The sequence below is a fragment of the Podarcis liolepis genome (genome assembly GCF_965112155.1).
Source record: "Podarcis liolepis genome assembly, chromosome: 9".
NCBI classification, from domain to species: domain Eukaryota; kingdom Metazoa; phylum Chordata; class Lepidosauria; order Squamata; family Lacertidae; genus Podarcis; species Podarcis liolepis.
In genome coordinates, this window is record NC_139564.1 from 10,216,923 (window position 1) to 10,244,778 (window position 27,856).

The window sequence follows — 27,856 nt, forward strand, 5'->3', positions numbered from 1 at the left end:
TGTACGTGTTTCCTTTTCCTCCAAAAACTCTGATTTCTCCTACAAAGCCAGGTTTCACTTTCAGTGTCATGAAAGTGCAGGCGAAGAATCTTTCTTTGGCCACTTCCTGAGTTTGAAAAAGGGAAGGAGAACAGAAAAGCATGGAATTAGCTCAACTTCTGCCTGGGGCAGAATCACTTTTACCATGACGTTGACACGCATTGCAATTTTGGGGTTGATTTCTCTACAACATCCTTCTCCAACGTGGTGCCCTCTAGTTGTTGATTCAGTGTGTGCAGCAGCTGCGGAAAACAACAAATTCCGTGCTAAGGACCTTTAGGAAATTGTCAATCTCATAATGCCATTAATAGAAATCTTTGGCATGCCCCTCAACTGTCCCAATTTGAGTGGGACAGACAGGGCCCTCTTAAGCATATTCGGCGCCGTGGTACAAAGATTCCTCCCCGCCACCCCGTTTCCCACAGTTGTCTTGTGCCATGACGTCCCACCTCCTATTATATACTGCGTTTTAAAGCCCTTATGTCAGCCCAACACAATCTCAGCAGCCAGCTCCTTCCACACAACTGGTTTCATCTCAACGCTCATAGATATTAAAATACGGAGGAATTATGCATCCCTGGGGAGGTGCTGAATCAATAGAGGCTGGCCGCTCTCACCATGGGCAACTGTGGGTAGATCAAGGCACTCTGCACATGCTTAAAAGAACAAAATGGTCTGCAACTCATGAAAGCTTATGCCTCACTAAAAACCCGTACCCGTCTTTAAAGGACTTTTTGTTGGTGTTTGTTTTTAACCACTAACTGCGTGGAGAGCACGCTCTTGAGTCCATCCTCACCGCCCGAAATCTTAATGAATGTCTCCTCCACCTTTTTCATCGACGGAAGGGGCGGGGGCGGATTTCTCGGTGAGAACGTTGCCCCTCCCGCCCGTCCCCTGCGCTGGGCAGCTCGAGACTGGCTTGCCGTGTGGGCAAAATGTCTACAGGTGTCAAAACAATATTCTAAGTGGAATGGGCTCTTTTGGGAGGTGGTGGGCTCTCCCCTCGTTGGAAGTTTTTAAGCAGAGGTTGGATGGACACCTGTCATGAGTGCTGAAGTCGAGGTTCCTGCACTGCAGGGGGCTGGACTAGATGGTTTCTGGGGTTCCCTCCCAACTCTTCGATTCTAGATTCTAGCAATAAGATTGGCAGCCAGCAACGTACGAAAGAAACCAGGAAAGAACCGTAAACTAAACAAAAGGAGGCAATGACTGAAAGCAACCCCCCTCCGCCGCAAAAGCCAATAGACCAAAAGAGTTTTGCAGCACAGAACGTCTGACACCGCCTCCATCCTTGATTCTCCAATAAGCGGCCGAGTTCGTAGGTTTTTGAGCCTAAGCAGCGGCCGTAGCCACGTGATCCAAGATGGCGGCGCCCAGTGGCCGTGGCACGCGGCTCTTCCGGTAAGGTTGGAGGCAGCAGCCGGCAGAGTCCGCGTCGCTCCGCAGCCATGGCCGGCCGCAACAACAACAAGCTGCCCGTCAACCTGCCTCAGCTGCAGAACCTGATCAAGCGGGACCCGCCTTCGTATACCGAGGAGGTGAGGCCTAGGGGTCACATAATTCCCATTCCCTGCGCCTTTGGAACTCCCTGCCTCTTGAAATCAGGCAGGCGCCTTCGCTGTGCTCTTTGCGGCGCTGGCTAAAAAAAAAAAAAAAAGCATCATTGTTTAGACGAGCCCACCCAGGTGCTTAGAAAGCTGCGGCGATTTTGATCTGTTTTAGGAATTTAACTTTTGCATGTTTTTAAAGTAAGGGTTGAGAACTTTTCTCGATTTTATTGACTTCATCCCTGGAGGCGCACTCCATAGGCTCCCTAGACAGATTGTTTTTACCATTTTGGGTACGTGCTTTGAGGTCTTTAAAAAAAAAAACATCTCAAATGCAGGTGTTTAAAGCATTTACGTGAAATAAGCTGCGAGGGAAGTAACGTTTTTTTGTCTGTGTTCCAGTTTCTTCAGCAGTATCGCCATTACCAGTCCAATGTGGAGATATTCAAACTGCAGCCAGCAAAGCCCAGTAAAGATTTGGCTGAACTAGTGATGTTCTTGGCACAGGTAAAATGGCAGAATCTATGTGAGGAATGGGAAGCTCTGCTTGGATTAGTGTAGGTCGCTCTCAGTTCCCTTGCAGCCTTAACCACTATTACGGACAGGAGGAAATGGAACTGCTAGAGAAGACCTTATTTACTGATGATGTGTTTGCTCTAAAGTAAAAAAAGGAGAGCAATTGCTTTGATGTTCCTCTGTCTGTAATAAGCTTATTGCTTGACCTTGCTCTGATTTATTTATTTAATATTTATTTATAAAGTTTGTATGCCGCCCTTCATCCGTAGATCACAGGGCAGTTCTCAACACAAAAGTACAAGATAAAAAACACAAAATACACCATAAAAAGAAGAACCCCCCCTGTGGAACACCCTCCCACCAGATGTCAAAGAGAACAATAACTACCAGACTTTTAGAAGACATCTGAAGACAGCCCTGTTTAGGGAAGCTTTTAATGTTTGGACTATTGTATTTTAATATTTGGTTGAAAGCCACCCAGAGTGGGCGGGGTATAAATAATAAATAATAAATAATTTATAATAATAAATAAATAATAAATAAATAATAATAACAAAAGCAAACCAATAACCACCTTCTCCTACAAACACGTTTAAAAGGGCATAGGATGAAAATCAGCCCAAGGCCTGGTGGAAAAGGAACATTTTCACCCAGCAGCTAAAGGCACCATCCCAACTTCCCTGGAAAAACCATTCCACAAATGGGGAGCCACTGCAGAAAAGGCCCTGTTCTTGTATTGCCACCCTCTGGATGGTTGACCTAATTCGCTCAGAAGGTTATCGTGAGGGTAAATGAAAGATGCATTGCCACAAACTCCTTGGCGGAAGAGTGCTAACAGATATGATGAATCTAAGGCAGGAATAGGAGACCAGATGCTGTGGAACTCTCAGCTCCCATCAGCCTCAGCCAGCATGCCCAGTGGTCAGAGAATATATCCAACATCTTGTGGATCAAAGGCTCTCCATTCTTCCTCTGAGATCTGTTGCGTCATCAGCATTGCTTTTTAAGGGTTGCTTTCTTCCTTTACGTGTATCTTGAGGAGGTCCTGTGGCCCTCCAGTTGTTCAACAACGTCTGGCTCCCATCGCCCCTGACCATTGGCTGTGCTGACTTGGACTTATGGGAATTGGAGTCCATAGGAGCCAACTCCAGGGGGCTGGAGTTTATAATACAGCGGTACCTTGGTTCTCAAACAACTTGGAACTGCAAACACTGGAAACCCGGAAGTAAGTGTTCCAGTTTGCGAACCTTTTTCGGAGGTCAAACATGCTCCGTTTTGAGTGTTACGCTTCCGATTTGAGACCCAGACTTCCCTTTGGAGTGTTACACTGAGGTCTGTCTGTTTTTGCTATTTATTTTGCGTTTCTGTGACTCTTTTGTGTCTGTGTGACTGTGTGGAACCCGGTTCAGCTACTGATTGATTTTGTGACTGCCGTACAATGTTTATTGCTTTCATTTTATGGATCAATGGTCTCATTAGATAGCAAAATCCATCTTAAATTGCTGTTTTGGGGATTGTTATTGAAAGTCTGGAATGGATCAATCCATTTTGCATTACTTTCTATGGGAAAGCGTACCTTGATTTTGGAGAGCTTTGGTTTTAGAGCAGACTACCGGAACCCAGGTACCACTGTATAATATAATTGTGGGACCAGGCACCCACAAACTCAATGAGAAAAGGCGGCAGTGGTGCTGCGTCCAAGAGAGAATTCAGCTCTGCCCTCTGTACCCAGCCAGTGAGGCACCCTTTTCCAGTGGGTAGGGGTCTCTCTGCCTCTGCCTCTGAGTCCTTCCTCGTGGAAAAGGGCACCTCACTGACTACGGAGAGGAGGGGGAAGTGGAGCCGCTGCGATGCGGAAGTGTGACGTCAGATGCGCACACCTGCACATAGTGCACCCACAATTCTGATGGAAACATGGCACCCCTGTTGGGAGTCCAACAGTATCTGGAGGGACACATACAGGGTTTCCATTTTATGTCAAGCTTCTCTTCTTTCTGTACAGGTTGGCCACTGCTATCCTGAGTACCTGGCAGACTTTCCGCAGCAGCTGAAGGAACTGCTCTCCTACAATCACACAGTCTTGGATGCAGATCTTCGAATGGTGACTCTGATGTTAAAATACTAATACTTCCTCATCTGTGGCAGGGAATTCTGTAGGGCATGACACCTGCAATTTGGGAAGAAGTTCTTCTTTTCCAGTACCAAGGGGTTGCATTTCAGTTCTTTCTCCATGTTTTTTTCTCTGCATCTGCATGACAAAATTTACATTTTGCTCCAAACTCATAGAATCCATGCCAGTGCACATAGGGGTGTGTGTGTTCAACTGAAGGTCATGTGTATGTGGGTTGAGTTGAAAAGGGAGACTTGATACATTGGGGTTTAGAAGCTGGAAGAAATGGCAATGTCAGTATGTTTTATTATTGTTCTTACTATGTTGTAGCTTCCCTTAAGGAAACCTCTACAAAGAAATCACTGAATCAAAAATCTCAGCACATTTGTCAATATAACATTTTTGTTAAAACCTGGTTAAGGATTGCCAGTTGTCATTCTCAACTGTGTGAAAGCTCAGCTCCCAGAAATGGCCAGTTTTGCAAGTTGAACAGAGTATACGAATTTCATTTGCAATACATGTAGATTTTGCATAATACCGCAATTCCTAGTGGACAAGCAAAGACATATGGAGAATGTTCAAGTTCTGCTCAGTGATCACTAGAAGTCCTGTTGAGCAGGCATGTGAGAACTTGTCACACACGCATTTTTAAGCTTATCACTATGAACATAAGGACTAGAAACTTCCTTTAAAAATAAATTGAAAGATGAGAAACAGACTGCTAAATTGTTTGTCGAGCATCAGACTCCATGTTTGTACGTATGTCAAAAAAGCAGTTTTTGTGGCGTGTAAAAAAAGATAAAAAATCCTGATCACAGGCTGTGGTAACTTTTTTCCTTATTTGCAGACATTTTGCAAAGCTCTAATCCTGCTGAGAAACAAGAACCTTATCAACCCCACAAGCCTGCTGGAACTTTTCTTTGAGCTCCTCCGTTGCCACGATAAATTTTTACGAAAAGTGAGTAGCAAAGTTACTGTCCCTGTCGGTCCTTTCTTGTTTGTTCATAATGTGCAGTTTTAAAATAATGGACCGTAGGCAAGCTTGCGCCTTGCCTACATGACTTGGGACCCCTTCTTAAGAGGTTGAATTCCCTGCTGTGAATTGTCATTCCTCCCATTTGTTGTTGTTGTTTAGTCGTTTAGTCCTGTCCGACTCTTCGTGACCCAATGGACCAGAGCCAGGGGCATATTTGTTGCATTTACCCATATATATATGGGATTGGAGGTGGGGGATAACTGCAGACTGCAGAGCATCCCTGTTCCCCCCACCCCTTATCACTGGGCCTCCAGGAGGGTTTGATGGAAGTGTTCCAACACAAACAAATCGCAAAGGCAGGCGAGGGTCCACTGCCAGTCCTTGCTAAGAGAATTACTCTAGAAGGGGAAGCAAGAATCATAGCTGGAGAGACAGGAAGGATGGACAGAAGAGCTAGAGGAGGGGAACCTGGGGGCCAAATGAGAACCTCCAAAATCTCTCTACCTGGCCCTCGGGACTCTCTCCAGGCCACATCCCTAACTCACCCTGCTCTATGTCCTCCTTGAGTGCTTTGGCTTGACTGAAATGGGACCTTGAACAGTGAAGATCCCTCTTGCTTCCTTTTGGGTGTCAATATGCAAACCTCTCCTTTTTGTGTGGCTGGAATGTAGCCTATGCTACGCAGATAAAAGTCTTATCCATTGCTCTTCTCACTTGTGCTCACTCACTGCTGGCATGCAGCCCCCAGAAGGTTGCCAACGAAGGAATGTGGCTCTCTGAGTGAAAAGGGTTCCCCATCCTGGGCTAGAGGCTGCTACTGGGCAGGTCTTTGCAAGAGCAACCTTTGTCCAGCAGTGGCCAGAGTACTGGGCAAAGCCCTGAGAGCCCTGGGTTAAAATCACAGCTCTGCCACGAAGGTTAGTGGAGCCTAGTCAACCCACCACACATACTTGCCCATCTCTCTCTCTGCTCTAGATTATTTTCTTTGAAGGAGCTCTGGGTATTTCCAGCACTTTGTTCCCGCTGTCGCTGAACGTTCTTGTTTTTGGCAGACGCTGTACACCCACATTGTGACGGATATCAAGAACATCAATGCAAAACACAAAAACAACAAGCTGAACACGGTAGGTTGTGTTTTCTGCTTCAAATTCCGGTTTGTGTGGGACAGAATTCTTTCTTGCGAAACCTTTCCCCCTCTTTTTTCCCCCTCTCTCTCTCCCCAGACCCTTCAGAACTTCATGTACACTATGCTGCAAGACAGCAATCCAACGGCAGCCAAGATCTCGCTGGATGTGATGATAGAGCTATACAGGAGGAACATCTGGTAGGTGGCTGAGAGGGGAAAGAATCCCGTGAGGAACTGCAAGAGAAGATAAAACGTGATGCGTTCAAGTTGCCATTGTTCCTTATTCCAGGGTGTGAACACTTTATTTATTTCTCCAGGAATGATGCCAAGACCGTGAATGTCATCACCACAGCCTGCTTTTCCAAAGTCACAAAGGTAAGAAACTATTTTAGCTTTATTTTGTACAAATTCTAGCAGGGTAGCCACATTGTGTTTTAATGGGATTGTTTTATCATGCGTTTTAGTTACAGTGCATTTTAATTTACAGTTTATTGCACAACTGATACAGTGGAACAACAGGCTTCCTCAACCTCGGCCCTCCAGATGTTTTGAGACTACAATTCCCATCATCCCTGACCACGGGTCCTGCTAGCTAGGGATCATGGGAGTTGTAGGCCAAAAACATCTGGCGGGCCGAGGTTGAGGAAGCCTGCAGTGGAACCTCGGTTTTCTAAAGTAATCGGAAACCGAGGATCAAAGGGCTGTCAGCAAGTTCAGTGGAGAAAATTGAGGAATGCATCTCGGAAAACGTTCAGCTTCTGAGGTGCGTTCAAAAATGGAAGCATTCACTTTGGATTTTCGGCTTCCGGCTTCCAAGACGTTCGGCAGCCGAGACGTTCGAAAACCGAGGCTTGGCTGGAACCAATTCCACAACATGGTTGAACCCCTTAGGGTTTATTCTGGCTTTTAAGTGTCATATAAGAAATCAGTTACAGTAAATAATTATTACAGTGGTGCCCCGGAAGACGAATGCCTCGCAAGATGGAAAACTCGCTAGACGAAAGAGTTTTCCGTTTTGGAGGTGCTTCGCAAAATGAATCTCCTATGGGCTTGCTACGCAAGACGAAAATGTCTTGCGAGTTCCTGCGGGTTTTTTCCCCTCCCCCCCTTTTTCTAAGCCGCTAAGGCGCTTATCAGCTAATCCGATAAGCCGCTAAAAGCCGCTAATAGTGCTAATCCGCTAATCCTTCAATGGGCTTGCTTCGCAAGACAAAAAATCCGCTAGACGAAGAGAATCACAGAATGGATTCTTTTCGTCTTGTGAGGCACCACTGTAGTCTGTTGCAGCAAAACCAGCAGCAGATTTTTGTGGCACCTTTCTAGGCAGAGGGTTGTCTAAACTGAGGGCAGGGAATCTTCTTCAGCCCACGGACCACGTTTCCTTCTGGGCAGGCCCCTGGGACCCACATGGCAGTTGTGGCCAGGCCAGAGGGAAAAGGAGATGGAGCAATGAATACTAAATTTACCTTTGTACAGTAGGCTGGTTTCTATACACATTTTCACATCCTTCTCTTATCTCGGATGAGCAAGAGGCCTTATCAGAATTCAAGTACACATCCCATCCAGGCAGCGACATTCAATGGCGCTGTGAAACAGGGAGAGTAAAGGGCACGGCCTGAGTTGTATCCCAAGTTCAGTTAGAGAGACTTGGAGAACTGTATTTGGTCCCCAGACCCAAGGCTGGTCTAGTGCTCCAAGAATGAGCCTAGTCTCCTCCCAGACTCACGTGCCAGAAGCTGGCTGTAAAAATAACCGTTTTCTCCTTCTTGTGTGCTTCTCTCCCTGATCCTCCCATCTCGCGGCTGTTCAGATACTAGTTGCTGGCTTGAAATTTTTCCTTGGAAAGGATGAAGATGAGAAAAGAGACAGTGATTCAGAATCAGAGGTTAGTGCATTCGGGGCGATGACTTTGTGCTAGTTCCTCATGGAGGAGGTAAAAGCGACGCCAGGGATGTGCCACAGGTATATATGCCTGGACAGTATTCTTTCAGAACTCATTTTCTGATTGCTTCTCTGTTTAAGAAACAAAATAACTCTGGGGGCGGGGGACCCAGGAATTAAGGAGAAGGTTTTTATTTCTGACATTATATGGAGGGGGCTAGGATTTATTTATTTTTTAATCCAGACTTTTCTTCCAGATTGAAATCCTCCATATGCTATATTACTATATTATATTATATTATATTATATTATATTATATTATATTATATTATATTATATTATATTATATTATATTATATTATATTATATTATATTATATTATATTATATTATATTATATTATTATTATTGTAACTATTAAAGAAGTTATTGACGTTGACAATAACAATATTCCAGTGATCCTAACTTAAATGCGTAGGGTATGTCTAATAGATATGGATGCTTATCATCTATGTGTTCAAATGTAGAAAGGGCAGTGAATGCTTCAGGGCAATGAATTATGATTATGAATAATTATGGGTGTTTTGTATAATTTAAATTCCACTGACTTTGATGGTGCACTGCTATGCAAATTAGGGACTCCATGATGGACGAAGGATGCACAAAATTATTTCATTTTGTTTGTACCCTGTGCTGAAAAGCCCCCTAGAGCGGTTTACATTCAATTAAAAGCAAGACAGTCCCTGCTCGCAGGCTTATAATCAAAACAAAAATCCAGAAACACAGCATGCAAAGGCAAAGGGACAGAGAGGGAAGAGGGGCCGGGAGCAAACTCAGGCACCAATTTTTAAGTAGTAGTTCTTAAAATGATGAGCTGGCATATAAACAGCTCTGGGGCAGGAGGTGCCTGATGGAGCTTCTTTTTCAGCAGAGCTTGATGGAGTGAGCCTTGCTCCCCATCTCTTCCACTGAGGCAGCCTGATGGAATGGTTTTAACCATTAAAGCCCTATACGGCCTAGGACCCTCGTACCTACGGGACCGCCTCTCCTGGTATCTCCCATGGAGGACCTTACGGTCTTCAAACGAAAACATCTTGGAGGTCCCGGGCCACAGGGAGCTTAGGCTGGCCTCAGCCAGAGCCAGGGCTTTTTCAGCTGTGGCCCCGATCTGGTGGAACGTTCAGTCACAAGAGACAAGGGCGCTGCGGGACTTGGCACCTTCTTACAGGGCCTGCAAGACAGAGCTGTTCCACCAGGCCTTTGGCCAAGGCACAGTCTGACCCCCTCCTCATAGAACTCTAGCCCAGTGGTTGCCATTAATTTGATTCTGAATTGATTTTAGAATGTATTTCAATTAATAGATTGTGATTTTATGTAAACTGTGTTACCTTTACTGTTGTTAGCCGCTCTGAGCCTGGCTTTGGTTGGGGAGGGCGGGATATAAATTTTTAAAAAATATTATTATTATTCCGGGTGACAGACAGAATTACTTTACGGTTCAGCAGGATATGACTACATGCTTTCCCCAGTGCAAGGCTTTGTTTTGAGAGTTAAACCACTCTTCCATCTCTGATATTCCTTCCCAAGGACGATGGCCCCACAGCAAGGGACTTAATGGTGCGATACTCCACGGGAAGGAAGACCACCAAGAACAAGAAGAAGCTGGAGAAAGCGATGCAAGTCTTGAAGGTGAGCAGCGAGAGGCAGAGCGGTCCAGCAGGTCGATGCTTGGGAAAGGATGCCGGAGTGACCTGGACTCAAATCCCCACTCAGCTTTGAAGCTCATTAGATAGATAACGGTTAAAATTTTATTATTTGTAACCCGCCCATCTGACTGGGTTGCTCCAGCCACTCTAGGTGGATTCCAACAAATATAAAAGCATAATGAAACAGCAAACATTAAAACTTCCCTATACGGGTCTGCCTTCAGATGTCTTCTAAAAGTTGAATAGTTATTTACGATCAGAAGGTTGGCGGTGAGCTCCCGTTGTTTGGTTCCAGCTCCTGCAAGTAGATAAATAGGTACCACTCCAGTGGGAAGGTAAACGGCATTTCTGTGCGCTGCTGTGGCTCACCAGAAGCGGCTTAGTCATGCTGGCCACGTGACCTGGAAGCTGTCTCCGAGCAAACGCTGGCTCCTTCGGCCTACAGAGCGAGATGAGCATGCAACCCCAGAGTCATCCGCAACTGGACCTAACAGTCAGGGGTACCTTTACTTTTAAGTTCTCATTTCCTGCTGAACATGGCTCTCTCCTGTTTCCCCCTGTCACACAGAAACACAAGAAGAAGCGGAAGCCAGAAGTGTTCAACTTCTCAGCGATTCACTTAATCCACGACCCACAAGGCAAGTTCTTGACAGATGCGCTCTTTGCGGAGGATGATATTGAAGCAGAACAGGAAAAGTGGAGAACTTAAAGGGTTTTAGGTGCTGGGTGTGGTGGACTACGGCTCTGCCATTGGGTCAGTGGGACACTTGACCTGGAAGACATTGTTATTCCAGCTAAAACCAGTGGGTACCCTGACTCCTGCACCGTGACAGAACTGCCCCCAAGGGGGAGCAGAATTTCCCTGTAGCTCCTCAGCAAAAATGCCCCTATTGGACAGGGTTTTTTCATTCTCAGAGAAGCATGGATGGAAGCTGTGTGGGGAGGAGGAGCCCCTGAATGGCAAAAGGTCCTGTTGATTTTGTGGTCGCTCCTCACAGCCAGCGGCCGTACATTTTTAGATTAGCGGAGGATGGAACTCTGAGACAACCACTCACTTAAAAAGCCCTGCAGTGATAACCACAGGATGCTAGTGACTTAAGGATTTCTTTTCTGAGTTTTCTTCTTCTCCTCTAACTCTACCCCCCTCCCTTCTTCCTTGGTTCCTTTTTTACTTTTTTTAGACTTCTCAGAGAAACTTTTGAAGCAGCTGGAAACTTCAAAGGAGAGGTTTGAAGTGAAAATGATGCTTATGGATCTGATTTCTAGGCTTGTTGGAATCCATGAGGTAGGAAGAAATCTGTAGGCTTAATACAGTTTTCAGCACATGTAGAAAAGCTGTCAGATATTTGGGAGGGGGATACACACTTCAAGATAAGGGAGCTGTTAAGAGCATTTAAGAGTACTAAAATGATTTTAATCTTCTACATACTTTTAATATCTTGATAAAAAATCTTTTTTACTGATCATTTTCATGTTCTGAACAGCTTTGATATTCTAAAAGCTTTTTAGTAGAGTCAAGTGGTGTGTAAATTTTGATAGATGAATACATAAATAGATGAATGTACTGTATATACAACCACATTTCTTTAAAATGTGTGCATGCTTTCATTTATTAATATTCACATATGAAAACGTTACGAATGCTTTCATGATGTGATTATGAATAGCGCTTTTTGAACATTTATAACCCCATTCGTTATCCTAAAAGGATGACATTGAAGGCATGGCACGTGAGGAAAAAGGGAATGGGAGGGAGGAGGAAAACAGCAGGCTCACGGACAAGCTCTTAAAGTTACAACTGATGGCAGTGGCCCTGCTGGCTGTCTTTCCTTTGATAAAGAGTAGTTCTTTCTTAGAAAAACCAGATTCGGTCCCTCTCCCCGCCACCCCCACCCTGAGCTGCAGCTGGGAATTGTAGCTCTTTGAGGAGGGAATAGGTGGTCTCCTAAAAAACTCTCAGCACCCTTCACAAACTACAACTCCCAGAATTCTTTGGGGGAAAGCCATGGCTGCTTAGAGTTGCATCAAAGTGCTTTAACTGTATGGCGTGATTGCTACCTAAGGACACCATTACAATGTGTTGAGCATCCAAAGATTGCTTTTTGCAACATTTATCTTCACTTTGCTGGGCTGGGCTGGTGCTGTAGCTCCAACATTATTGAAGTCAGGGTTTCCACCTGCTACTGATGCCATTGTAGCTGCTGGCTTTGCCCAAGTCCCTCTTCCAATGGCACACCCTCCGTTCCCCAGAGATCTGGAGATTTAGTAGTTTACCTGGGGCGAGAAATGAAGGTGCCCATTTGACATCTTGTGGGTGCTCTGTGTCTCCCCAGCTTTTCCTCTTCAACTACTACCCTTTCCTGCAACGATTCCTGCAGCCACACCAGAGAGGTAAGTGGTCATGCGGGTGGCGCTGTGGTCGAAACCACTGAGCCTAGGGCTTGCCGATCAGAAGGTTGGTGGTTCGAATCCCTGCAACGGAGTGAGCTCTTGTAGTTCTGTCCCAGCTTCTGCCTACCTAGCAGTTTGAAAGCACGCCAGTGCAAGTAGATAAATAGGTACCGCTCTGGTGGGAAGGTAAACGGCGTTTCCATTCGGTCTGGTTTCTGTCATGGTGTCCTGTTGCGCCAGAAGCGGTTTAGTCATGCTGGCCGCATGACCCAGAAAGCTGTCTGCGGACAAATGCCGGCTCCCTCAGCCTGAAAGCAAGATGAGCGCCACAACCCCATAGTCGCCTTTGACTGGACTTAACCATCCAGGGGTCTTTTACCTTTACCATCTGCAGCAATGGCAAGATTCTGTCTTGCACCGTGTCAGATCAGTACTGTCTATTGTCAGGGGCGCCGACTTATAAAAAATATTGGGGGGGCCCATGCTGGTCAAGGAAGGCTCCCCTCCTCCAAAGCAGACCCGATCCAGGCGGCTCCATAAAGCTCCTGGAGAGAGGCGGGGGGGGGCACGGAGAGACAATGCCAAAACTCAGGGGGCTCCTTGAGCCAATTGCCAGAGATGAGCCCCGCAGGGGGAGGCAGGGTCCTCTATAGCCCACCCCAGCTGCCCTTCTTGTATCTACAGCCAGTTTGGCAGGGGGCGGTGGAAGGGTCTGGAAGGAGCGGGGACCACTGCGGAGCACACATACCGGGAGCTGGAGAGGCGAGGCCCAGCCGAGAAGGGGCCAGCCCGGAAGGCGCAGCTTCACAGCCGAAGCTGTCCTCGGCTTGGGGAGCCGGAGAAGCTGTCGGGTCAGGGCCCTGGCGCAGGCCTAGCTGCTCCCGCGACGCCTCTTTGCTCCCGGGATCGGGGCCGCCAGCTCAGCGCTGGAGCCGAGGGAGCCCCCAGGCAGGCCTGCGAGCAAAGGCAGAGCCGCTGGGCGGTGGCCGCTTCTGCAAGGCGGCCGGAGAAGCGGGGACCCCGTCCCCTCCCCGCGTCCCCCCCACTCGCTCCCCCCTCTGAAACTTTGTTAACACTTCCACGCTGAGCCTCTGACAATAGGGGCGGGCCGAGGGCACAACGCGGCTGGGCCCTCTGGACTCGCGCCCCCCCCAGATGTTGCGCCAGGTGCGGCAAAGCATAATATAACTAATAATTTTCTTAAATTATTGGGGGGGCAGAGCCCCCCCAAACGAATTTTTGAGGAGGCTCGGGCCCCCTCAGGCCCCATGGAGTCGGCGCCTATGTCTATTGTCTACAGTACTGTGCAGTTCAAATGCACTTCAAAGTGCAAGTAGATAAATAGGTACCACTCTGGCGGGAAGGTAGACAGCATTTCATGCACTGCTCTGGTTTGCCAGAAGCGGCTTAGTCATGCTGGCCACATGACCCGGAAGCTGTACACTGGCTCCCTTGGCCAGTAAAGTGAAATGAGCGCCGCAATTCCAGAGTTGTCCGCGACTGGACCTAATGGTCAGGGGTCCCTTTATCTTAACCTTTACTGAGATGGACATAATAACATTGGCTTTGTGTAGGCAGCTTCCTTTGCTCCTAATATCCCCTCCGTTTTGGAGGCTACCCTAATTTGAAAATGTATCTGTATTTTCCGCATCTCTACAACAGTCTTTTCCTCTTTTTTCCCTTCTAGAAGTTACCAAGATTCTCCTCTTTGCCGCACAGTCCTCCCATCAACTTGTCCCGCCTGAGGTGTGTAATTCATTTATTCGATCATTCATTTATTACATTTCACTTCTCCAAGAAGTTCATTTTTTTATAAGATATTTATTAAAGTTTCGCAAATTATACAGACAAACACAACAATACAAACAAACACACACACAAAAGAACAAGTATAATTTCAAACCCTTATTTTCTTATAACTTACTTCTCCGACCTCCTCATTCCTCCCCTTTCTGCATTCCAATTTCAATTTTAATTCAGCAAATCCTCACCCTTAAATTTATCTAATTTTTAACCTTTCTTTTCTTTTAACTTAATCCTTACAGCTGTAATCCACTTAATTTCTAAACCAGCATCATTCTAACATTCATTAATTTTGCAATATTTCTTAAGATAGTTCTTAAATTTCTTCCAATCTTCTTTCGCCGTCTCTTTTCCCTGGTCTCGGATTCTGCCGGTCATTTCTGCCAGTCCCATATAGTCTATCACCTTCACCTGCCATTCTTCCAAGGTGGGTAGACCTTGTGTCTTCCAATACTTTGCAATGAGTATTCTTGCTGCTGTTGTAGCATACATAAAAAATGTTCTGTCTTTCTTTGACATTAATTGGCCGGCCATGCCCAGGAGAAAGGCCTCTGGTTTCTTAAGGAAGGTATATTTAAATACCTTTTTCAATTCATTATATATCATTTCCCAGAAAGCCTTAATCTTTGGGCACGTCACCAAAGGTGAAAGAAGGTACTTCTCCAAGAAGTTCAAGGGAGTGTATGTGGTTCTCCCCCTTCTCTACTTTCTCCTCACAACCAGCCTGTGAGGCAGGTCATCCTGAGAGAGACAGTAACTAGCTCATGTCGAGCTTTGGGACTGAGTTAGCATTTGAACGGGGGTCTCCCAGGTCTTCGTCAGACACGTTTTCCAAATCACATGGATCTTTCCAAGGGCCGGGAAAGGGCAAAGGGAAGAAACTCCTGAGCCTTCAGGCTTTCAGTGGCCATGTTGAGACGGGTATCACGCCAAGCCACAGTTTAGTGTGGCAAGATCCAGCCACAGCGAGCCTTGGGCTCACACGCATCCCTCTCTGCCACACCCCTTTACTCCTTCGTCATAGCTGCGGCGTGAAGTTAGCAAGCTTTTGCTTGTACAGCTACCCATTTTCATCCAGTCTGGCAAACTCTTGTCAATTGTCTTTGTCATTTTTATATATAATCATTTTTATTAGTTTTCAGTTAAAATAATCCAATTATAACCTCATTATAACAATGCCAAGTTATAAAACAATTAATAATACCAATCACTGAGATGCCAAATTATACAATTTAGGCGGCTCCCCACATGCTAGAATTGACAGTTTGATGATTTACTTCATTTCTGCGTTCTAAAATCTTATAAATTCCGATTACGCTCCAGTCAGAATAACAATCCCTTTATATCGCAACTGCAGTTTTAACGACTTCCATTCGTATAGACACATTAAATGATGTTAATTGGCTTTGTCTGAAACCTGCCAACTTCAAAGCAGCTCGTTCGCATTACCCTTTGCTTTGACCTTGCATCCACAACCAGCCCTATCTGGTAGACGCCTTCTACACAGTAAATAACTGGGTACTCCAAGTGCAAATGGCCTTGTGTGACAATTGCCCATGGGTGTGCTTACTTTAATATTGTGTAGACACCTGCAACACTGCTACTGACCCTAACTTCTCACACAGTGTGTACAATAACATTCGTTTTTCTTTTTTTCTTTTTTTTTAAAAAAATATTTATTAAGTTTCATAAACAAATTTTAAACAAGTTTGAAACATAAAATACATAAAACAAAAAGAGTTACAGAAATAAGAAAGGATACAAAACAGAACACATCTTCAACAAAAGGACAGTTAACAAAATAAAACAAGTCATAACAGACGCCAATAAACCCACCCCGAAAAGAAAAAGAAAAATTATACCTCCAAATATTATATTTGTTCACTAGTTTCTTGACCTCCTCACACCTCCCTTTTTGTATTCCAATTCAAATATTTAGTTCAGCAAGTTCTTGCCCTCTGTCATTTAACCTTATTTAACATCTTAAACTATGGTAAAAATATAGTTTCCGTCATTATCAATCCAAATTTGCATATTCTTATTAATCTTATTGCTTACACCACTTATTTTCAGTCCAACGTCCTTTTAACATTCATTAATTTTACAGTATTTCTGTAAATAGTCTTTAATTTTTTTCCAATCTTCTTCCACCGACTCTTCTCCCTGGTCTCGGATTCTGCCAGTCATTTCTGCCAATTCCATGCAGTCGAATAACATTCGTTTTTCAAGGTGGTTCTGGGTGTGCCCAATGCATTTCTTGCAAACTTGCAGGCAAGGACGGTGGTTGCCTTTGACCTGTTTTTGTCTCCTGCGTGGAAGTAACTTTTCTAGTGTGAAGTGGCCCAGAGCTAAAGGGAAGATGCTCTGTTTAAGCTTCTAAAGTGCATTTGTACGCTTGCGTCTATGTTCATGGGTGGTGATGAATGCAGTTAAAGCAGCAGCGTCGGCAAATCTGGATCTGTCTTACCTCTTGGCTTCCTTTATCGTCAGATTGTCCAGTCAGTGCTGATGACAATAGCCAACAACTTTGTCACGGAAAAAAACTCCGCGGAAGTGATGACCGTCGGGTAAGTAAAACTCTAAAGCTCAGGGACGTCTGAGCTTGGATGTGTGTGACTCTGGGTGGGAAGTGGCTAGACAAGGGTTTCCCAAACTTGGGTCTCCAGCTGTTTTTGGACTACAACTCCCATCATCCCTTGCTAGCAGGACCAGTGGTCAGGGATGATGGGAATTGTAGTCCCCAAAGAGCTGGAGATCAGAGTTGGGGAAACCCTGGGTTAGACTGAGTGGAAGTGCTTCTATTTCCTGTTAGGAATGTGTGTCTTAGTTTTCATCTTGTACTACAACTTCCACTGAATAGCAATTTGCCATTACTCACGAAGCGGATTAAACAATGAAAAATAAGTGGATTTTCCTATGCAAGTTGCAGGTTCCAGCTTTTTCTAGAGCAGATTTTTGGTCGCTTCCACACTTTTCAAGCGTACCATAATTTTACCATGGCTTGATATTTTTAAATGTCTTTAATTTTTCCAGGATTAATGCTATTAAAGAGATATCTGCTAGATGCCCTCTGGCCATGACGGAAGACTTGCTGCAAGACCTGGCGCAGTACAGATCCCATAAAAACAAGAGTAAGTTTGCTACTTTACATGGGCACATATTTGACTTAAGGACATATTTGGGTTTCTCTCCCTGTTGCTTCATGAGGACTAGGAGCCTATTAAGTCTACATTGTGCTCTGTCCCAGGTGCCGGCTGCTTATTCAAAGAATTGCTGGGTTTCTTTGATTCCATTTACTCCATGAATATTTTATTTGGCTATGATATTTTAGTTCATTTTTATTTTATCGAGAGTGTGGGTGCCTTTTTCATTTGTTTCCGTGAAAAATGGAAAGCGACTTCCAAAGCTAGTTTAATTGAGAAACGTGCTTTATAGTCAATCTGAACCCTGTTCTAAGAACATCTTTGATTCAGTCCCATTTTTCTCTGCAGATGTAATGATGTCGGCGAGAACGCTGATACATTTGTTCCGGTCGCTCAATCCAAAGATGCTGCAGAAAAAATTCCGGGTAAAGCGTGCCTTGAGTTTTCAATGCTAGTGCAGTAACTGGTTTGTTAAACACTTGATAAAGTGCATCTCTGGAATACAGTGGTGCCTCGCAAGACGAAAAGAATCTGTTCCGCGAGTCTCTTCGTCTTGCGGTTTTTTCGTCTTGCGAAGCAAGCCCATTAGCGGCTTAGCGGATTAGCGCTCTTAGCGGGCTTAGCGGATCAGCTGATAAGCGGTTTAGCGGCTTAGCGGATCAGCTGATAAGCGGCTTAGCTGCTTAGCGGATCAGCTGTTAAGCAGCTTAGCAGCTTAGGATCAGCTGATAAGCGGCTTAGCGGCTTGGGAAAAAGGGGGGGGAGGGAAAAAACCCCGCAGGAACTCGCAAGACATTTTCGTCTTGCGAAGCAAGCCCATAGGAAATTTGTTTTGCGAAGCACCTCTAAAACGGAAAACCCTTTCGTGTAGCGGGTTTTCCGTCTTGCGATGCATTCGTCTTGCGGGGCACCACTGTATTATCTTCCTTGTGGCTGAATGAAATAGTAGGATGTGGTGGTATGTTGTTTTGGAAATTTTAGGGAAAGGGATTGTTCTGCAACCTACAGATTCTGTCTGCTTTCATGGAGTGCAAGGCAGAGAGCTTTCCCTGGAAAACAGGAGCTGTTAGAGATCGTCTAAAAATAGACTTGAAATGATCCTTGCATAGTTTTGCCCCTAGCAACAGGTCTTCCCTAGCAACAGGGTTTCCTTAGTGACCAACTTCTTTATTAGACATGCTCTGAAGGAGAAGTGTTAGAAAAATGCAACCTGTGTTGCTGATAGAAGTAGTACGACTCATGCAACACATTGGCGACTAATACACCCACAGTAATTACTAAAATAATTATACATTCTTTATCAATCTTCTGAGAAAAATACAAAACCTTGTGCAAAGCCACAGAGACTTGTGAACTACCCAACCTAAGATGAACTTATAATGTCTGCTAGTGGCTAAGCAAATCAGTCTCTTAAGCTTAAGCCAAGAAATAGTATTCTTTATGAAATTGAATATCAATATATGTATCAAGGCTTTGAGATTAGACCACTGAAGAAGCCCGGAAAACTACCGCAGGAGTGTGCTACCTGCAAGCCCCAGTAAAAGGGCCCCATTGGGGGGTGAACAGCGGCCTTACTTGGACTGTCAGGGTGGAAACAGGTGCAAAACACCGGCACCTTGACTACAACTTCACTAACATCCGTCTACAATTTCACTAGCATCTCTCTGTATTGTGAACAACACGGAACTTACCTTTTGTTGGTATCTTTATGAACTTACCTAAAAAGATAAAGAAAACAAAAGACTGAGTTAAGCATTTGAAAAATCCATTGAAATCAGACATTATAAGTTCATTTAGGTTGGGTAGTTCAGAAGTCTCTGTGGTTTTGCATAAGGTTTTGTATTTTTCTCAGAAGATTGATAAAGAATGTATAATTATTTTGGTAATTATTGTGGGTGTATTAGTCGCCGACCTGAAGGAGAAGTGTGGCTGTTACTCTGCCCAGGTGACTGAAGAACAGAGAGGAGGAATGATTCTCCGTACTTAATTTTACTTAATTTTTAGACCAGTACAGCCGTACCTTGCAAATCAAACGGCATCTGTTCCAGAAGTCCGTTCAACTTCCAAAACATTTGAAATCCAAATCGCGACTTCTGATTGGCTGCAGGAAGCTCCTGCAGCCAATCAGAAGCCCCGTCGGATGTTTGGGTTCCAAAAGAAGGTTCGCAAACTGGAACAATCACTTCTGGGTTTGCGGTGTTCCGGGGCCAAAAAGTCCGAGTTCCAGGGCGTTCAGGATCCAAGGTACGACTGTAGCTGTTTAAGTTGTAGTGTTAATTCTTCAATAAATACATTAAGCAGAGCTGGAATGGGTGAGGTGTTTATTCCCACATGGGAATTCACTGACAGATGACGTGAGAAAGAAGATTCTGGGTGACTCTGCTGACTTAAAAAGGAAACCCTGTACTGACAGGAGCCTCACTCAACAGAACACACAAAACCGTCCAAGTCTGTGACCGTCACTACACCTTGTGGATTACAATATTTTGTCTCAGATAAATGATTCCTGTGCAGTTTGTAGCCAGAATGTGTTGCTCCTTTTAAAACACGAACCCTTGGATTGCTCTTAGGGTAAACCAACAGAAGCCACGTCGGAGGCCAAAATCCACGAATACGGGGCTTTGGATGCCAAAGACTACATCCCGGGAGCTGAAGTCCTGGAACTTGAGAATAAGGGAGGAGATGGGGATCTGGAAGGAGGTTAGTTTTGCTTTTGTGTTTCTGGAGGTCTCCCACTGCTCTGGGCCTGTGGACACATTTGCAAACTGGTGCTGGCGTCACAACGCACTGTGTGGCCTATTCTGGCTGGCTTCTTTGAAGTCAAACTTTAGCAGGGGGAAGAGAGACCCTGTGGGTGCCAGGAAAGGTCCCTGCAGGTGCCATGTTGGTGTTAGAGAGAGAACAAGCCAGCTTGTCCATTTCAAGCTAGATTTCCTGAACTTCTGCAAGTACGTTCACAAACAGGAAATGCTTAGTTGTCTATGTCTGATGTTTACATTTGCTGCCAGTGCTGATAAGGTAGCTGAGGCTACATTGTTCAAGGCGTTATGTGGTTGGGAGTGTCTGGATGGATGGAAGTAAAGTGGTACCTCCGGTTAGGTACTTAATTCGTTCCGGAGGTCCGTTCTTAACCGGAAACTGTTCTTAACCTGAGGTACCACTTTAGCTAATGGGGCCTCCTGCTGCTGCCGCAATGCCAGAGCACGATTTCTGTTCTCATCCTGAAGCAAAGTTCTTAACCTGAAGCACTATTTCTGGGTTAGCAGAGTCTGAAACCTGAAGCGTATGGTACCACTGTAGTTTTATACCTGTCTTTCCACCCTCCATGAGAGCCTCTCTGGGATATAACTGGGTCCTCGCAGGTGAGAGATGGGAGAGGGGTATTACATAGTTCATGCCTGTGGACTGTCTCACCAGAGTGGTGCATGCTCTATTTATCTCCCTCTTGGACTACTGCAATGCGCTCTACGTGGGGCTACCTTTGAAGGTGACCCGGAAACTGCAATTAATCCAGAATGCGACAGCTAGACTGGTGACTGGGAGCAGCCGCCGGGACCACATAACACCGGTCCTGAGAGATCTGCATTCACTCCCAGTACGTTTCCAAGCACAATTCAAAATGTTGGTGCTGACCTTTAAAGCCCTAAACGGCCTTGGTCCTGTATACCTGAAGGAGCATCTCCACCTCCATTGTTCAGCCCGGACACTGAGGTCCAGCACCGAGGGCCTTCTGGCGGTTCCCTCATTGCCAGAAGTGAGGTTACAGGGAACCAGGCAGAGGGCCTTCTCGGTAGTGGCGCCCGCCCTGTGGCACGCCCTCCCTTCAGACGTGAAGGAAATAAGCAGCTATCTTATCTTTAAAAGTCATCTGAAGGCAGCCTTGTTTAGGGAAGTTTTTAATATTTAATGCTGTATTGTTTTTAATACTCGATTGGGAGCTGCCCAGAGTGGCTGGGGAAACTCAGCCAGATGGGCGAGGTATAAATTATTATTATTATTATTATTATTATTATTATTATTATTATTATTATTATTGGAGATGGGGAGGGTACCTTACATGTGTGTGCTTGGCTGTGATCATTTGTGTGTGACTCTTACAATTAGGGCTGGGTGATATCTAGCCTCCAACATCTTTTCCCCTCCATTGCAGATGGCTGGGAGACTGCCAGTTCCGCTGAGGAGGAAGATGACGAGGATGGAGAATGGGTTGATGTGCATCATTCCTCCGATGAGGAACAGCAAAAGCTAGTGAGTTGCTGCTGCTGCTGCATTTTAGCAAAAACAACTTTAAAATTTACGCACGGAGTTGCTTGCTGGGTGCATTTGCACAACAGCATTTCATCAAGAAGCTGGGAAGTGTTGGCGGTGAAACTGACTTAAATCCATACGCCTGTGTGCTAGACCTGAACCCTGGAAACACAGACACGGCGGGGCCTCTGTGGTCCAAATTCTAAGTCCTGGCAGAGCCTGGTGTGCAAATGCATAACTGCCACAGGGTGGAGTCACTTAGCAATAAAACACCATACTCAGATTTCGTGTGCACTTTCGCTTTAAAGGCAGAACAAATCGAAAGCATGCCTGTGGAAGAGCGGAAGGCCAAGGCGACAGCCGTCAGCAGCAGCAGACTCCTCACCCAGGAGGAGTTCCAGAAAATCCGCCTCGCCCAGCTTAGCAAAGAACTGAAGTCTGCGCCTGGCAAGGCAGCAAAGAGGAAAAACATTGAAATAGAGAATGAGGAGGAGTCCAGGTAAATTATTATTATTATTATTATTTGAATTTATATACCGCCCTATACCTCAGGGTGGTTCACAGAATAAAATCAAGGTAAAGGTAAAGGGACCCCTGACCATTAGGTCCAGTCATGACCGACTCTGGGGTTGCAGTGCTCATCTCGCTTTATTGGCCGAGAGAGCTGGCATACAGCTTCCGGGTCATGTGGCCAGCATGACTAAGCTGCTTCTGGCGAACCAGATCAGTGCACGGAAACGCCGCTTACCTTCCTGCCGGAGCGGTACCTATTTATCTACTTGCACTTTGATGTGCTTTCGAACTGCTAGGTTGGCAGGAGCAGGGACCGAGCAACGGGAGCTCACCCCGTCACAGGGTTTCGAACCGCTGACCCTCTGATCGGCAAGTCCTAGGCTCTGTGGTTTAACCCGCAGCGCCACCCGCATCCAAAATCAAGATATAAAACCACAAAATACATAACAACAACAACAACCCAATAGCCCCTCACCCACAAAAAAGAGCCACATTTTAAAAGGGCATATGGTATCAGTCAGATCAACCAAAGGCCTGGTTAAAAAGGAACGTTTCTGCCTGGCGCCTAAAGGTGTGTAATGAAGGCGCCAGGTGAACTTCCCTGGGGAGAGCATTCCACAGACGGGGAGCCACTGCAGAGAAGGCCTGTTCTCGTGTTGCCACCCTCCGGACCTCTTGAGGAGGAGGCACACGAAGGAAGATGATCTCAGGGTCCGGGTAGGTTCATATGGCGAGAGGCGAAGGAGGGCCTCAGAAGGTGAGGTTCATATGGAAAGAGGCGGTCCTTGAGGCATTGTGGTCCTGAGCCGTTTAAGCTTTTATAGGTCAAAACCAGCACTTTGAATTGGGCCCGGGAATTAATTGTTAGCCAGTGCATGGAACTTGTGCACGAAGTTCCTATGATTTGCTCCAGCCCGTAAAGTTTGTGCGGTCTCAGTGGGCCAGTCAGTGCTCTTCTAAAATGGGAGGGGGGGAATAGTTGACGCATGAGGCCATATTATTGCATTTGCTCTTTTCAGGGGAGAGCTGCTTTCGCTCAGGGACATTGAGCATCTTCACAAGAAACCCAAGTCGGATAAAGAGACGCGGCTGGCCACAGCAATGGTGAGGCGTTCTGTCCAAACGGTTTCGTTTACGCTTGAAATGATAGCCAGCCAACATAGCTGAATGTTGGAAGATTTCAGACACCAGAAAGCACTTCGCACAGCCTATAGTTGAACTCTGGAGCTCACTCCCAATAGATGGCAGGGGGGCGGGAATGGCCAGCAATTTGGGTGGCTTCAAAAGAGGTTCGTGACAAATTCACGGGCAATAAGTAGCTACTAGAGAAAAATGGCTGTTTGAAAACTCGGTTGCTGGGAATCACAAATGAGATGGCGGTTGTTGCTCTCAGGCAACCCTGCTTAAGGGCTTCACATGCGCTTGGCCACTGTGAGGACCGGATCTCGCAGGATCAACTATGAGAGCTGGACTGAGTGGGCTTATGGTCTGATCCAGCAAGACTCTTCTTGTGTTCAGAAAGATGAGATTATTAGATGCTGGGAGAGTAAGGCTTCAGGGTCCATGCCAGTCTCATGATAAGCAAGACCAGTATTATGCAAAGCAGCAGAATTGGGGGAAAGAGGAAGTGTTACAAAACACCAATCAAGTGTCATAATTGTGTGTTGATTGCTAAATTTAACATCTCTTTCTCAGAAGCTCCGAACTGCCTGGCTGCAAAAAAATAAAATTATTCTTAGCCCTAAACACACGGAAGTCCACGGGTGTATTAAACGGTCTATCTTTCCATTGTCGGTCATGTCTAGCTTCTCAGTCCTATTTCTAACTGATTTCTATTTCCTCTTCGCAACTGGAAGAAGCTCTCAAGTTCTGCCACTGAAGTCACATAACGGTGGCCTTGCCAGACATTAACCCCCACCTAAAGCCATGCCTATTCTAGCAACCTTGAATTGCATTAGCGACAAAGTGTTATTTTACATATATTTTTAAACAAGTAAGAGAACAGTTTGTGTGTGAGTTTTAGCGTTGTTGTTTTTTTCTTTCTTTCCTCCCCCTCCCCCTTTTGTTTTTAGGCTGGCAAGACGGGCAGGAAAGAATTTGTGAAGAAGAAATCTAAGCTGAACCCTTTTGCCAGCTCCACCAACAAAGAGAAGAAGAAGCAGAAGAATTTCATGATGATGCGATACAGCAACAATGTCCGGTCCAAAAACAAGCGCTCGTTCAGGGAGAAGCAGGCAAGTTCCTCGCAGCTTTGCTCCCCTTGAAAGCTTCTCACACCTGTGAAAAGATCTGACCAAAGACCCAAAAGGATAATAATAATAATGATAATGATAATAATAATAATAATAATAATAATAATAATAATAATAATAATAATAATATCTTTATTGTCATTGCCCCCTCTCGGGGACAACGAAATTACTTGGCTGCTCCATCCACCCAGGTAGGGCACTCCACACAAAATCAAAACAACTATAAAAACAGTTAGGAGTGGCAATTTACCACATTGGTGAAATTGCTTTCTTTGCTATATAGTTAAGTTGTTCAACTTCATATTTCAACAGGGTACGAAAGGCCTCTTTGGGCACTAATTACTTAAAAATCAAAGAATTGTACAGTTGGAAGGGGCCATGAGGGTCATCTAGTCCAACCCCCTGCAATGCAGGAATCTTTTGCCCAATGTGGGGGTCGAACCCACAACCCTGAGGTTAAGAGTCCCGTGCTCCACCAACTGAGCTACTGAGTGTGTGGAAGGGAGCAGCAGGGCTACACCACTACCTCCACCCTAACAATATGTGGCTGTTCCCAACACTGCCTATGCACAGATGCCTGGAACCAGCATATTACTCTCTGTCTTAAGCATTCCCAGATCCTGGAGTCTCACACACTCAGGGCTTCAGAACCCAGGGAGAAACCTCCATGTGCGAAGATTGATGCCTAACTACAGTTCCCTTCTGTACCTGCTTCGCATAATGTATTCTGTGCAGGGGGCGGAAGTCAGATTTCCAAATGGCATGTCTGGAAGATGAAGTGGTTCCCCCTCCTTTTTAATTTTGTGGTGCTGCCTCTTGCAAATAAGCTAAGGGATTTGAAAAGGTAAAGGGATCCCTGACAGTTAAGTCCAGTGGCGAACGACTCTGGGGTTGCAGCGCTCATCTCGCTTCAAAGGCCGCAGACAGTTTTTCCGGGCCATGTGGCCAGCATGACTCAGCCACTTCTGGCAAAAACAGAGCAGCGCACGGAAACACCATTTACCTTCCTGCCAGAGCGGTGCCTATTAATCTACTTACACTTTTTGCCATGCTTTTGAACTGCTAGGGACTGAGCAACGGGAGCTCACCCCGTTGCGGGGATTCGAACCGCCGACCTTCTGATCGGCAAGCCCAAGGCTCAGTGGTTTAGACCACAGCGCCACCCGCAAGGGATTTACTGGAAACCAATAATTGCAATGGCTATGTAAGAGGAGTACCTTGTCCTGAAGGGAAGGCTGGAAACGGTTTCTAGTTAATTGCAACGGCAGTGATGCTTTCTCGAATCTTCTGCCATGAAAACAGGAGAACTGTGTCTCATCAACAGGCTGCAAGGAGCACAGATGCAGCAGGGGTGCCTGTTTTCATGGTGAAGGTGGAGCTGTAGCCTTATGAGGCTTTGCCCTCGGGTGGGAAAAATATTGCACCTGGGAAATTGAAGTGGGAGTCAACAGACACTCAAGGAATAGTTTCAGAGAAAAGGCTTTTATTTCTACCATCCATGAACTGGTAGAAGGAGCAAGTGTGATAGTTCACGAAAAGCATGCACGAGTTCACAATCATGTGCACAAGCTTATATACCCCTTCCAGTTCCCTCCTCCTTTCTCCTCCTTCTTCCAGAGTCCTGCCCCATGTTGAGGTTCCTGAGCATGTACAGAAAGCTGTCTTGGGACTATTGTGGACTCTTGGCAGGAAAGTGGGTTTTCAGAGTGTTCCCGTTGTTTCATTCTTGTGCTTTGGCATGGTTCCCGGAGAGAAAGCAAGTTGCAATGTGGTTCTGGGAAAGGCCTGAGAAGACAATGGGCTCTGTTCTCTACCTTGTTGCCATCTTTTTTAGTTACAGCAAGCGGAATGTTTCTGATGCTTAGCTGCTGAGAAAATGATTTTGAAAAGCTTTTGAGAAGCTTTGAGCCTGCTTTGGTGGGGGGTGACTTTGGGCCTAGGTGAGGTCACCTGTCCTCACCTTCCTTCAGAGCGATGAATGGGTTAGCCTCCCTAGTTCTCAGCACCCCTTAGAACCTGTGCTTATCCCCAACTTCATTTTCCACCTTTTCCACTTTTCTAAATCTGAGCCTCTGTCCCTTGTGTCTGGATAGAGATAACCGAGAAAAGGAAGAAATGACAGAAGCTGGGATTTCCAGGGCATCAGCAGAGACTTCCCTTTTGGCAAAGTCACGTTTTGGGGAAGCCCCTTTCAGAAGCAGCTGCTGTTAGGAAAGAATGTCAGCGCGGGGGAATCCCCTGAAGTCAGCAAGCAGGCAATCTTAAAGGAGAAACACTGTCTGAAGCACCGCCCTTTTCCTTTAAATGAAGAACATCTGATGCTGCAAAGTGTGCTTTTGAGAAGTCCTTTAAGGCAGCCCTTGTGCTGCTCCCATTTCAGGCTGAAACAGGAGTGTGGGGCTGTCTTACAGCCTTCTGAAGTCTCCCTGCATACCCCAGATAAGTTTTGGAGACTTGCAAAGCCACACACTTAATAGGTGGGCGGGCCACACCTGTTAATCGTGTGACATTATGATGTTGTGCAATTGGCAGGCAGGTAGCCCTGCCCACCTGCCAAATTTGGCCTGCAAGTCTGATTCTGGAAAAGGTGTGCCGCATGGAGAAAGGTTTCCCGTGCCTGGCTTGGGTGATGGAGTTTAAGTATTACCCAAGTATTGCATGCTGATGTGTATCTTTCTGATTTTGCAGCTGGCGTTACGAGAGGCACTCTTGAAGCAGAGGAAAAGGCTGGTGAAATAACTGGCATGATGCCAGGACCCGGAAATAAAACCGACTGTGTTAACTAATGAACCAGATCTGACAAAGACATCTCGTACCTGCAATTAACTTCATTTTGCCTGAACTGTTAAATTATGTTTACCACCTTTGGAGCAAGCCAGTATATCAAACTGACTTCAAACCGTGCTTTAATATCATGACTTGTTCAGAACCGCAATTCCCTAGTTTAGACAAAACAGAGGACTGTAGCAAATTATAGTTAATTCCTGGCTTCCTGGCTTGGTTGTTCCTTCCACGAAGGACAGGGCAAAGGGGCTGTTCATTCATAGCTTTGTAAGCAAAGAGGTGATCATCTAAACCTGGCCATTGTTTGTGGTGGTGAGAACCAGGTAAAATACCTGAAAGGTGTTTCAACCTCGGATGCAAAGATGAAACATAACTTAAAATATATTTCCAACTGGTGGCAGATTAAAGACTAGTTATGGCTGCTTCCAGACGACTTGCGTGTTTGAGCATTCATTCTGCGTTGTTTGCAGAGAAGTTACACTAAGTTGAGTCAAGCAATTGTCACTTTTGCTCATCAGACTTTTGCGGTATGGAAAAAGATTGTTTTAGGGGTGGGCTTGTTGTGGCAAGGGTGCCTAATCGACTGCACAACCTAAAACCACCAGTATGCTGGTCGATTCCACCTGCAAAATAATGAGTCTAGAAGCACTGCTTATTCACGAAAGAACAGTCTTAGACCTACATGCTCAGAGGAGCAAACCCTGTGGGCAGCAATGGGATTGATTTAGGAATAAATCTGTGTCTGAGCACAAATTTGTAAATGTTTTACATAGATGGAGGGATGTAACTTCTGTATTCCTGTAAAATATATTTTAGATCCTT

The 27,856-nt window shown here is 45.6% G+C and overlaps 1 protein-coding gene across 2 annotated transcripts; it reads left to right on the forward strand.

Moving 5' to 3' along the window:
• The first annotated feature begins 1,372 nt into the window (after positions 1-1,372).
• On the forward strand, positions 1,373-27,853 carry SDAD1 (SDA1 domain containing 1). Of its 2 annotated transcripts, XM_083458727.1 has the most exons (22): positions 1,373-1,577; positions 1,989-2,093; positions 4,105-4,203; positions 5,060-5,170; positions 6,241-6,312; positions 6,412-6,512; positions 6,632-6,689; positions 8,125-8,199; positions 9,782-9,883; positions 10,469-10,538; positions 11,082-11,185; positions 12,234-12,291; positions 13,979-14,037; positions 16,585-16,661; positions 17,128-17,225; positions 17,586-17,662; positions 19,808-19,937; positions 21,388-21,485; positions 21,794-21,984; positions 23,018-23,102; positions 24,071-24,232; positions 26,939-27,853. In XM_083458727.1, the coding sequence occupies exons 1-22, from the start codon at positions 1,488-1,490 to the stop codon at positions 26,987-26,989; spliced, it is 2,073 nt and encodes a 690-aa protein (XP_083314853.1). In that variant the 5' UTR covers positions 1,373-1,487; the 3' UTR covers positions 26,990-27,853. The 2 variants fall into 2 exon arrangements, with proteins under 2 accessions (XP_083314853.1, XP_083314854.1); XM_083458728.1 differs by lacking the exon at positions 4,105-4,203 and having other exon boundaries at positions 1,396-1,577.
• The last annotated feature ends 3 nt before the right edge of the window (positions 27,854-27,856 follow it).